Source organism: Ogataea parapolymorpha, chromosome VII (genome assembly GCF_000187245.1).
Source record: "Ogataea parapolymorpha DL-1 chromosome VII, whole genome shotgun sequence".
In the NCBI taxonomy this organism is placed as follows: domain Eukaryota; kingdom Fungi; phylum Ascomycota; class Pichiomycetes; order Pichiales; family Pichiaceae; genus Ogataea; species Ogataea parapolymorpha.
In genome coordinates this window covers 130,722-142,406 of record NC_027860.1, presented here as the reverse complement: position 1 = coordinate 142,406, position 11,685 = coordinate 130,722, and the positions used below count along the sequence as shown (strand labels likewise).

General features: G+C 45.5%; 7 protein-coding genes across 7 annotated transcripts; 3 read left to right on the top strand and 4 right to left on the bottom strand.

Annotated features, from left to right (window-relative positions):
* Positions 1-37: 37 nt before the first annotated feature.
* Positions 38-2,509, bottom strand: HPODL_02476 (Vacuolar protein sorting-associated protein 53; the record flags this gene model as incomplete). The annotated part of the gene is made up of 1 exon (XM_014076782.1): positions 38-2,509. One exon carries the CDS (start codon positions 2,507-2,509, stop codon positions 38-40), a length of 2,472 nt encoding a protein of 823 aa, XP_013932257.1.
* Positions 2,510-2,563: 54 nt separating this feature from the next.
* Positions 2,564-4,231, top strand: HPODL_02475 (T-complex protein 1 subunit theta; the record flags this gene model as incomplete). Its single annotated transcript, XM_014076781.1, has 1 exon — positions 2,564-4,231. One exon carries the CDS (start codon positions 2,564-2,566, stop codon positions 4,229-4,231), a length of 1,668 nt encoding a protein of 555 aa, XP_013932256.1.
* A 55-nt stretch (positions 4,232-4,286) lies between these two features.
* Positions 4,287-4,880, top strand: HPODL_02474 (uncharacterized protein; the record flags this gene model as incomplete). Its single annotated transcript, XM_014076780.1, has 2 exons — positions 4,287-4,292; positions 4,326-4,880. 2 exons carry the CDS (start codon positions 4,287-4,289, stop codon positions 4,878-4,880), a joined length of 561 nt encoding a protein of 186 aa, XP_013932255.1.
* A 51-nt stretch (positions 4,881-4,931) lies between these two features.
* On the bottom strand, positions 4,932-7,070 carry HPODL_02473 (Beta-adaptin, large subunit of the clathrin-associated protein (AP-1) complex; the record flags this gene model as incomplete). Its single annotated transcript, XM_014076779.1, has 1 exon — positions 4,932-7,070. The coding sequence occupies one exon, from the start codon at positions 7,068-7,070 to the stop codon at positions 4,932-4,934; it is 2,139 nt and encodes a 712-aa protein (XP_013932254.1).
* A 56-nt stretch (positions 7,071-7,126) lies between these two features.
* Positions 7,127-8,371, top strand: HPODL_02472 (Folylpolyglutamate synthase; the record flags this gene model as incomplete). Its single annotated transcript, XM_014076778.1, has 1 exon — positions 7,127-8,371. One exon carries the CDS (start codon positions 7,127-7,129, stop codon positions 8,369-8,371), a length of 1,245 nt encoding a protein of 414 aa, XP_013932253.1.
* Positions 8,372-8,410: 39 nt separating this feature from the next.
* HPODL_02471 (MAP kinase) lies at positions 8,411-9,487 on the bottom strand (the record flags this gene model as incomplete). Its single annotated transcript, XM_014076777.1, has 1 exon — positions 8,411-9,487. One exon carries the CDS (start codon positions 9,485-9,487, stop codon positions 8,411-8,413), a length of 1,077 nt encoding a protein of 358 aa, XP_013932252.1.
* A 488-nt stretch (positions 9,488-9,975) lies between these two features.
* On the bottom strand, positions 9,976-11,610 carry HPODL_02470 (Protein involved in the regulation of cell wall synthesis; the record flags this gene model as incomplete). Its single annotated transcript, XM_014076776.1, has 1 exon — positions 9,976-11,610. One exon carries the CDS (start codon positions 11,608-11,610, stop codon positions 9,976-9,978), a length of 1,635 nt encoding a protein of 544 aa, XP_013932251.1.
* Between the last annotated feature and the right edge of the window lie 75 nt (positions 11,611-11,685).

The following is an 11,685-nucleotide window of genomic DNA, read 5'->3' as shown; positions in this document are numbered from 1 at the left end:
TAAGAGCATGTTACAAGCACTATACTGTAGGCTGATTTCAGTTCTTCTTGAAGAACTTGCCGAAACTTTTCAGGTTCTCGCCGATGTCTATCTTGTTGTCGTTTATGCTGAATGTCTTGGCAATGTTTTTCTCAAAATGATCGCGAGTGTTTAGAAGTGACTGTTTATCGATTCTGAAGTTCGAGTTCGGGCTGTTGAAAAATCCAGTCAGAGCCATATTTGGAGACGATACCACTCCCTCAGGAGCATCTTCAAGCTTCAATCCCTCGAGGAAGCTGTTGCTCTCGGGCAATGTTTCTTCTGTTGTCTCGTAGTGACGAAGTTGGCTCTTAAATTGGTCGAGATATCTGTGTTTGTCCTTTTCATACGTTGCATCGTTGGTCAACAGGCCTTTCAACTTTAGAACCTTGACAAAATTGTTGAAATTTGAATCAGCCACAATTGTGAAGTAGCTGGACATAAAGTCGCTCATAGGGGATGTCGAAACCATGAGAATCTTCAGGAGGGTATTGATGTTGGACACTTTGGAGCTGATGTTTTTTGAAAAGCTGTTTGAAGATGTGATCTTGACTGGTTCTGGAGATAAGCTAGGTAGGTCTAGAAGAAAAGATTTCAGTGACTGGAGATCAAACACAAATTGTTCAGCCATGATTTCTGTAATTGGTCGCAGTTTCACAATATTCAACCATAACTCGCTCAGTACGAGTTCCACTAATTTATCCAGGTAGTTGCGGATATACAAGACTCTGTTGAAGTTGGGAAATATCAGAGAACAGTTCTCTTTGATCACCCGCTTTACGGAACCCATATAACGTGATTCTCCAGATACTTCTGTGATGATCTTCCAGTTATAGTTCAGCATCTCACGCCAGGAATGGTGAAGATCGTTTTCCATCTTGACGAACAACAGATTAATACAATTGTTGATTAAGTTGAGGTAACTGTTTCTTGCTTTCTCGAAATCCATTTTCTGAGCAAGCGTTGGCGGATTTACTAAGATTGCAAGCTTCTCTTCCAACTGTGACACCGTGATCGAACAATAGTCTGCAGTGTTTAGTACCAGACAAATGATTGCCGTGCCTTCAGCCTGTTCAGTTTCTGATCCCGACGATAACCGCTTAGAGTCAGGAACAAGCGGCTCCAATATAGTCTGACGATATTTGAGCAAATACTCAGAGAAAACGGTAGAAAGCTTCACTAACGATTCGCCCTGAGAGAGCTTAGACAGTTGTGCAAGAATCTGTCTGTAAAGTCTGAACAGATCCGCAGCAGACTCTAACACGTTAACATTCGTACCTCCAGTCTCCACTCCCGATTTTTTAAGCATTGACTCTGGGTTCATAAATTCCATGAACTTGTTGTTGATCACAGTTCTCTGGTGTTCTATCCAAATATTCAGATAAGGCTCGAATACGTCGGAAATGGACCCTTCAAAGCTTTGTTTGAATTTCTTACTGATGAAAGTCTCAAATTCAAGCGTTTCTCCAAGTGCGTTTAAAAGCAAGTTCACATCCACCTTGCTACCAGTGAGACGAGTTTCTTTCGCCGTCGACTCACTCAAATCCTTGCGTGTGATTTTACAGAAGTGGCTGGTCAGCTCCTGAGACATTTTCCAGCTTTCTGGGAAAACATTCGCATGGTGTTTTTCGAAATTGGTGAGGATCTGTCTGAAAAACATGAATCTTCTTTTAAGATTATCCAATGAGCCTGCTTCCTCTGTGGCTTTGAAGATACTAGTAAGTTCCTTGAGCGTTGTGACAATGTACCAAGTTGTCAGTTTGTCGCGGTATGGACGGCCCAAAAGCTCTAGTAGCTCACAGGCATTCGCCAGTTGAGGATTATGTAGCTCTTCCATTATTTCGCGCTCAAAATCAGCAAAGATCTCGTCTATAATTCTATTTTTCAAAGAGCCGATTTTCTTGTTAAGCGTATTGATCTCGTCAATGCTCTTGTATGACTGGAAGTGGTTCATCAGCTCCACTACCACGCTGAAAAGCTGTTTGATTTGGAGATAGTCCTTCACAGGGTTTGTCGTATCGCTCAAAAAAGATTCTAGGTTTTCGTATGCGGTCACCAGCATCTGTAGTCGTTTCATTATGGTCATGGTAAGAGTCAGGTTTTTCTTTGCGTTATCCAATGACTTGATACTCGCGGTCATTCTGTTGATGGTGCTTCCGGTGGCTTCGGCAGAAATTTTCGTATCGTTGACGTCTGCAATCAAGCTTTCCAATTCATCATCTACCGCACCCAAAGCGTCCTGCCCGTCGCTGGCGTTCAACATAGCTTCATTATATTGCAATTGACGCGTCTGGATGTCTGAATCGATTTGCAATTTGTACACATTGATATATGCTAGCAAGGTGTCCAGCTGAGCCAGGCTTGCTGGTGTGGGAAATAACTCATAGATATCCAGCAATGGATCGTAATTATCGGCCATGATCGAGTTACCCTCGCTCGCTCGCGTCGATCCGGCCTCAATTAGTCGATCTTTAAATGACTTGCCGGACATAATAATGAACTTTTTCCTTCAGAGTTTTTCTTGTTTTTTTTCCATTTTTTCATCATGTCGCTAAGAATGCCCAGCCAGCCTAACGCTGGCCTCTTCAAACAGGGATACCAGACACATGCTAGCACGGACGGTGCTATTAACAGAAACATTCAGGCTTGTAGAGAGCTCAGCAATATGATTTCCACGTCGATTGGACCTTGTGGCAAGAACAAAATCATCGTGAACAGACTGGAGAAGGTTTCGATCACCAACGATGCTGCCACCATGATCAGAGAGCTCGAAGTGGTGCATCCAGCAGTCAAAGTGATGATCATGTCTTCTGAGCAACAAGAGGAAGAGATGGGTGACAACACGAACTACGTGTTGGTGTTGGCGGGCGAGTTATTACACCTGGCAGAAAAACTTGTGGTTTTGGGCTTGACACCAACAGAAATCATTCAAGGATACAATCTTGCCAACAAGTTTGCCTTGAAAGAGCTGGAGAACTTGGTGATTGATCAGATCTCGGACTTGAACTCAAAGGATGAATTGTTGAAGATCATCCAGCCCGTGATCGCGTCGAAGCAGTACGGCAATGAAAAGAAGATCAGCGATCTCGTTGCAGACGCAATCATTAATGTGATTCCAAAAAATAATCCAAGACTTTTCAACGTGGACTCGATTAGAGTGGTGAAAATCATGGGAGCTTCCTTGAACAGCTCTTTTGTCCTGAAAGGGATGGTTTTCCCAAGGGAACCAGAGTCCCAGGTGAAGAAGATCAGCACGCCATCCAAAGTTGCTATTTTTACGTGCCCAATAGACATATCGACAACAGAGACCAAGGGAACCGTGCTGCTGCACAACGCCGACGAGATGCTTGGCTTCAGCAAAGGCGAAGAAGACCAGTTGGATCAACTAGTCAAGGAGATCTACAATACAGGAGTTCGTGTTGTTGTTGCGGGTGCTGGAGTGGGAGAGCTTGCACTTCACTATTTGGACAGGTACGGCATTCTGGTGCTCAAAGTGCCGTCCAAGTTTGATCTGAGAAGAATTGCCAGAGTTTGTGGTGGAACTCCTTTGGCAAGACTAGGTGCTCCAATGCCAGAGGAGATGGGAACAGTGGATGTGGTGGAAACCAAAGAGATTGGTGGTGATAGAGTCACCATTTTCCGCCAGGATAAAGAATCTTCTCTCACGGCGTCGATCGTCGTTAGAGGTGCTACGAAAAACAATTTGGAAGATATCGAAAGGGCCATTGATGACGGTGTTGCTGTTGTCAAGGCGGTCTTGAAGGATCCTAGATTACTTCCAGGAGCAGGGTCCGTTGAGGCAGAGCTGGTGAAACGAATTACTACTTACGGAGAGAAGACCCCAGGATTGATGCAGCTTGGTATTAAGAAGTTTGCTGAGGCCTTTGAGTTTCTGCCACGTATCTTGTGTGAAACGTCTGGTCTGGATGCTTCTGAAGTTTTGCCAAGATTATACGCTTCCCACGATGAAAATGATGCCAACTCGTTGAAGTACGGAATCGATATTGAGGCAGAATCTTCGGGAGAGTCTCTTTTGGATGTTAAAGAGCACAAAATTTATGATTCTCTCATCTGCAAGAGGAACGCTATAAACTTGGCTACTGAGGCTGTGTGTACCGTTTTGAGTGTGGACCAGATCATTGTTGCTAAGCGGGCCGGAGGTCCTGCCATGCCTCAGCAACCAAAACCGGGAAATTGGGACCAGGCTGATTAGTACTACTATATACCTAAATTTAGAAAAAAAAAAAAAATAAAAAATATATAATGATATGAAGGTAGGTATCGAGTCAGCGAATACTAACATTTAGGTGGAAGTTGCGCGAGAGAAACTTTTATCAAACTTTGAGGTATACAACCATCTTGTAGATATACAAAAAGAAAACAATTGGAATTTCACGTTGGGTGAGGATACCAATAAGAAACAACGGAGAAAGAGAGGAAACCATCTAATAGATCTAGAAATAATTACAAGAGAGCTTTCAGGATTTTTGATTCGAACAGGGCAGTCAAATGACTATACGAGAGAGAATGTGGTGGAATTTATGACCGGTCTGAATCAGTACAGTTTGATGAAAATAGAGAAACTTGAGATCTTGAACAGACTGCCACGAACGATCGTCTCCCTATTCTCCGTGATTGAGGAATGCGACCAGAGATTTAGTGACGAGCAATGTAATAGCATGCTGGAACTCGTGCAAAGGTGTTTCCCTGTTGCACAGGAAGCGGTGGAAGAAGACCGTATGGAAGTTGAACAAGAAGAAGAGGAGGAAGAAGAGGAAGTGATTGCGGAACAGTTTGAAATGGAAGAGCTAGAACATGAGACGTTTGCTAAGATAGATGAAGCAGAGGAGCAAGAAGAGTGACACACTATGTACCAAATTGAGATCGATAATATCCAAAAGCTCTATATGTACCTAAAATAAATCTAGAAGATCAGCATTGGAGGTCTTTTGATGTCGGTCAGATTGCTGGGATTGCTGATGAGATTCTGGCTCTTGGATCAAGTCCTTGAACACGGAGGAGCCAGACGGTTGTGCTAGTGGTGCCTGCGTAGACAAATTGGTGAATAAATCGTTCAATTCATCCAAAATGTTTCCAGTGACCGGAGTACTCGAACCAGATTGTCCGTTCGCATTTTGAGCAGCGTCATAATCATCATCAAAGTCCAACAGATTTTCGGCCTTGACAGTATTATTAACAATCTCAGACTTGGCCATTTGCTGCAACTCCTCGAATTTCTTGGTCTGGAGTTGAGTGTTAATCAGTTCACCGTCGACTGATTTGATAAAGCTTGACGCAGGTTTATGATAAACGGAGCCTAAATTGGAGATCTCATTGACAAGTTCATTGAGAAGAAGAGGTGGGAAATGGTCTATTGTAGACTCAAGCACAGGTAGCTTGTTTAGAATAATCTTCTTCTGCAGCTCCGAATTCTCTGTAGATAAGATTCTCCAGTAAATGTAAGCTTTATCCCTAACGTCTGGGTTTTCTATCTCCTTGGTGGCCTGATTGAGCGCCTGCTGCAACAGACTTTGTGTAACTGGCGTAGGCTTTGTGAGATTGATTTTCACAATTGTGGTCAAAAATGCTGATTGCACGGCTGGATCCATGTCTTGGAATTGCGCCATCAGAGACGTAAGACGGTCTTCTAAATGAGGGATTTCCGAAGCGTACTGCCCGACAATCCACACGTAAGATGCCAGTGCATCACTCGATTTCAAAGAGTCCAACTCCAGATCTCCAATAATAGTAATGACTGTTGTGAGGTACTCGTTGGAGTACCTTCTCAATATATTTTGTAGGACCACGACTAGTTGATCAATGACATACTCAGAACGTGAAATAAAGAGCTCATATAGCACATCAATTGCCTTTTTTGATATTTTGGGAATTTTGATAGCCAGTTGACCAAGAGCCATAACAGACTTGTCTACCACCTCAGTTTCGATTTCCATAGCGTATTCACGGAGTTCTGCCAAGAGCAGCAGCGCATTCGAGTCGTCTGCTAATCTCACCATAATGTCAATTTTCTCCAGTTTGAGGTATAACGGGTCGTTGTATTTGATAAAGAATACACGGAGCTCTCTCGCCAAAACCACGGGATATTTCTCCAAAATGATACGAATATTTCTGAGAGCAACATATTGAAGTTCCGGAGGAGTGGATAGCAAAGAAACCAGGGGAGAAGAAAGCCGTTTCAGTAGCGAGTTCTTTTGCTCCTCATCTACCTTGTCCAATTGCTTGATGATAACTTTCACAGCACTGAGCACAACAGCCGGATTTTCGTGCTGAAGCTGAGGTGAGACGCGGTCGATAATGTGCTGCACCTCGCCCACTTCTTCTGCAGCATAGTCTGCAAGTGCCGTAAGAATTGCGATACGACCCCATTCTGTGCACTCATTCAGCGTCATGAGCAATTTTTTAAGGATCTTTGAGTCAATCTTGAGAATGTTGGAGTTTGTTGCTTTGGAGATCTCTATCAGGGCTGAAATCGAATTAGCAACCACCATCTGGTTAGAGTCGTCCAGCAGACTCATCAGCTCGTCCAAAAACCCTTGCTCAACGCACATTCGGGAATTGAGGTCAAAAAGCTTCGCCACACAGATGGCCGCTGTTTTACGAACGTACGGATTGTCATCCTTGAGAGTCCGTTTTAGAGGGATTTCCATGTAATCAACCATTTTGTCCACCCGAATGCAGCCCATGGTCCGAATTGCAAGTGCTCTAACCAGAGGATTTGGATCCTCGGTATCCTGAACAAAAGTATTGACGGCCAAGATACAGAGTTCTGGGTTCGTTTTTGCGTAGTTCATCAAATAGAGATACACCAGTTTCTTCTGCTCCAAATCATGTGTGGCGATATTCTTGAGAATATCCGGGAACAACGATGACACGTCTTTGCCCACAGTCATTGCAGCGATCACTCTTTGAATTGTATCCTTACGCTCGTCTGCATACTGCGAAACAAGTCCTTCTCTGAACTCAAATGTTTCACCTTTGCGAGGAACATTGAATAGTTTCCGGAGTCTCGATTCCAGCCGTGACACAGACATGATAACAAAAGTGGCCAGCGAAAAACAAATAAATATATTTGAGATATTCTTTTTTTATGGGAATTGATTTACAGCTCAACAGGGTAAAGACACTACTTTCGAAGCTTGATTTTAGCCCAACCTTCAAAGCTGTTCACATCGCAGGTACAAATGGGAAGGGATCAGTAAGCTCGTATGTGTCTCATGCGCTCACGGCTCAAGGAATCCGCAACGGCCGTCTGAACTCGCCACATCTGCTATACAAATGGGACTCTGTGCAAATAAACGATAAAGCAGTACCAGAGAGAGATTTCGCTGCTGCAGAGGGACGTGTTCGTGAAGTAGACCGTCGAGATAACATCAATTGCACGGAGTTCGAGCTACTCACCTGCACAGCCTTGAAGATGTTCAATGAAAAACGAGTGCGGGTGGCAGTTCTTGAGACCGGCCTCGGGGGACGGTTGGATGCCACCAACGTACTAGCAGCAGCAGACACACTGTGCACGGCTATAACAAAGATAGGATTGGATCACGAGCATTTGCTGGGAAGCACACTTGAGAAGATAGCGTACGAAAAAGCAGGAATACTCAAAGAAGGTGTCCCATGTGTTGTTGATGGATCCAATGAAAGCTCTGTTTTGCGCACAATCGAGCAAGTGGCAAGAAAAAAAGGCTCAGAATATTTGCCAGTGAGTGATTCTCCGGCCCAAAAGTTTGAACGTTTGGGAGCATGTCTGGGAGATTTCCGTACGAATCTCCAAGGCGAGTACCAGCAGATGAACCTTTCTGTTGCCCTTGGGATATTAGAAGTCATTTCTAGGTCCATCCCAATTCGAAAAGATGCCATAGAGCTCGGCATCAGAAACACGAGTTGGCCAGGCCGATTGCAAAAACTTGATCTCAAACTCCGGTCAGATAAAGTCCCAGTTTTGCTTGATGGAGCGCATAATAGTCAAGCAGCGGAACAGCTTTCAAAATACTTGGGCTCTTCTCGGTCAACGGGAGTCACGTTTGTTATAGCAATGACGTCTGGGAAAGACGTCTCCGGGCTGCTTCAGTCTCTCATCAAACCCCAAGACACGGTCATTTTCACACGGTTTTCGGAACCCGTGGATGGAATGCCCTGGATTGAAAGTTATTCTCCCGAGGAACTATTTAATAAAGCACGGCTCAATGTCGACTCCACCATCCAGCCAAACCTGGAAGCGGCATTATCAGCGGCCCAAAATACCCAGAAACCCATCGTGATTTGCGGCAGTCTGTATTTAGTGGCAGAAGTGCTGCGTTTGCATTTACGCAATGGAGGCGTCCAGACATGGTGAATACACTGCATTCAATCTAATATATACATTAGTCCATGATTACTTGGTAGGTTTGCCTTTTTGGACGCGTCTCACATTCTTAGCCCACTTCTTGATGTCCGAACGGTACTTGGCAGACACTTTCAAGCTATCTGGCTCGGGGAAGTCAGCTAAAAACTTGTGTTTGAGCAGCTCATGCGGATCAGGCCTGTCCTTCTCCTTTTTCAAACACAATTCAACAAACTCACAGAGTTCGGGCGTATAGCCATCACTTTCTTTGAGAGAAGGCGGTCTTTCGTTGACAATGCGCTGTAACAGATCCAGAATGGAATCCGGGGTTTTTATCTGGGGATCGCCTTTCAGGCCAGAAACCCCCGGGGCCGCTCCGCCAGGGGCACCTCCAAAAGCAAACTTTCCAGAGGCCAGCTCGTATAACATCAGACCCAGAGACCACACGTCTCCCTTGATGTTGTAAACGCCTCCTTGAATGCGCTCTGGCGACATGTAGGTAGAGGTACCAACAAATGTGTCGGCCATCGAATTAATCAGCTCTCTGCTCACGCCAAAATCACACAGCTTTATGTTTCCCTTTGAGTCCAGCAGCACGTTCGACGGCTTCACATCACGATGTATAATCCTGTGGTTGTCATAAAGATAGACCAGGCCGCTAAGGACAGAGTAGGCGATGTGTTTGAGCATGAAATCTGGGAATGGCCCGGTGAGCTTAAAGATTTTGTCCAATGAGCCGCAGTCAACATATTCCATACAAATTACCACATCTCCTTCGTGTAGGAAGGCTCCATAGAAGCCAATGATAAAAGGCGAGTCACACTCGTGCATAATACGGAGCTCGCGGATGATCTGCGACTGTATAACCTCTTTGGCGTCGATGTGGATGGTCTTCCGAGCCATGGTTTTCTGTGTTGGTAAATGTAGCACTTTAGAAACCGTTCCAGAGTTTCCAGAGCCCAGTTTTTTGAGCATAACAAGCTCCTCTGCCTTGATGGACAGCTGGTACTCCAAACCAAGTTCGAGTGTTTGGATGTTGGCAATTAATTCGTCCGTGGACGCCTTTTTGTCTGGGTCCTTGAATCCCGACTGCTCAATGGACGAAGCTGACGAATTGACATTCCCCATGCCGGAGCTGCTTGGATGAGAGCTCACAGACACCTGAGGAGTGGCTAGAGTCAGCTTCATGACGTTCTTCCGTTTCAATGACTTGCTTTCCAAAAACGGTGTAGGCGGTTTGTTTGGAATATTCAGCGAAGAAACAAAGGGCGTCGACTCTTGCTGTTGAACCACACGTGACGATTCTGGTAACGAGACATGACTGAATAGTGGGGGAGGACGCCGGCCGGAGCTCGAACCGCCGCTGGAGTCCACAGTGTCAACGCTTGAAGCTGATACTTGCGCACTTGTAACAGGACGTATGGGAAGCGTCAGCGCCGGTCGGCGGATAGCATTATCTGCTGACGAAGACCTGCTCGATAGATTATCCTTTTCAAGATGGCGCGGAAGCGGAGGAAGATCTTTATAGATGTTGGAGTGCGACATGTACACAGCTTATCAGCTTGAAATTTTATTAAACTCCACGCGAATCTCAATATTATGTAATGGATATATTATTATTTCTTACCTTTCTTACCCTTCTTCTTACGAGACTTTGACTTGGTAGCCGAGGGCCCAGCAGCTGCAACAGGGGCATCAGTAGTGTCCTCCGTAGCGTCCTTCTCGGTGTCCTCTGTCTCTGACTTGGAATCCTCGGCATCTGCTTCGGTGAAACCGTTTTCAGAGGCCTTGTTTTCCTCAGTCTGCTTTTCTGGAGCAGCAGGCTCGGTTTCGACATTGCCAGCTTCCGGCTGAGCAACAACAGGGTCGACTGACTCGGAAGCAGCCTCTGTCACAGTTGCTGGTTCAGAGACTTCGGGCCGAGTCTCCGTCTGGTTTGGTTCCTCTGTTAGTTCAGGCTTAATTTCCGTCTCTTTCACTGTTTCGGTCTTCTCGCCCTGCTGGGCCAAGTCGACCTCTTTCAAGTCGTCGGCCAGGAGATCAGGCTGTGTCTGGGGCTTGATAACGTCTTCTGCTGGAATCACCGGGTCCTCGTCCTCAACGACAAAGCTGTCATTAAGAGGTGGAGCATATTGTTTCGACAAATTGGTCTGGGAAATCCGTGGTGAAGCCACCAACGAAACACTGGATCCGCTCTTTCCAACAGGTAGTCGCGATCCCACCATGCTCTTTGCCAAAGCCAATGAGCGAAATTTCAGCACGTCAAAGTACGAGTACGTCTTTCCGTTTTCGGTGTACACCAGATCTTCGTCCATCTCGTCAATATAGAACTTTCCATCCTCCAGATCGTCGGCGAGATTGAGCAAAAACTCGGTAAAGCACGAGGCGACAACGAATTTGGTGTCGAAGTCGCGGCCAAAAAGAATGATCTGTCCCCATCTGCCTCTTGGTCCCGGAGCAAGATCCAGGGCAATATTGTTCCCCTCATTGTCTTTCACTAACGGAATCCATTGATTGTGGTAGTACACCTCTTGCACGGCTCCCTTTGGAACCGACTTCTGAGAGTCTAGGAAATGAAAATGCTTGGCCTTCTGCTGTTGGAAATGGCTGCTGCCCTCCGACTTGTTTTGAGATTCGAGCAAGATTTGCTCACTGGTAAAATGCTCTGTAGTTCTTTGTAATCTATCGCCGACTTTCCTCCAAATGTTGACCTCTGCAGCAATGCTTTCCAGGTCAAGCAAAGGATATCCATAAATAAGGCCACGCTTTTTCCCTAGGGTGAGCTGGCCGTCGTGAATTTGATACGACTCTCTCACGTCAAACGGTAGAGAAATGTTCAGGTCTTTTTCAAAAGCGTTTAAATCGTTAACAGTCGCTCCGTTCTCCATGTCATCTCCCAATTCCGGGAATTCCCTCTCCATCCACTTGTCCAACCTATCCCATACAGAAGCAACCGAGGGTAAAGGCGGTTGGCCTTCAATGTAGTCTTGCATCTGGATATCGTTTCCGTTTAGCTGTGAACGCATTCCGGGACGGTACTGAACTGGCCTGCTGGTGGTCGAGTTTCTGGCTGATCTGCTATTCTGGGCTAGAGATGTCGACGAAGTGTTGTCCAGCATCGAAATGGATTGCGACGACTCGTGTCCCGGAGCTGCTCCGAGATTGCTCGGTTCCGACGCGTCATAGGAAGCGTAATGGTCATTTGTGGTGATAGAGTGAAAGAAACCCTGGATTCCTTTTAAAAACCCCATTTCAAGTCAAGTATATCGACCGTGTCGTTATTTTTCTATTACATTCAGGATGCGCTAAAATAAATAAATGCAACT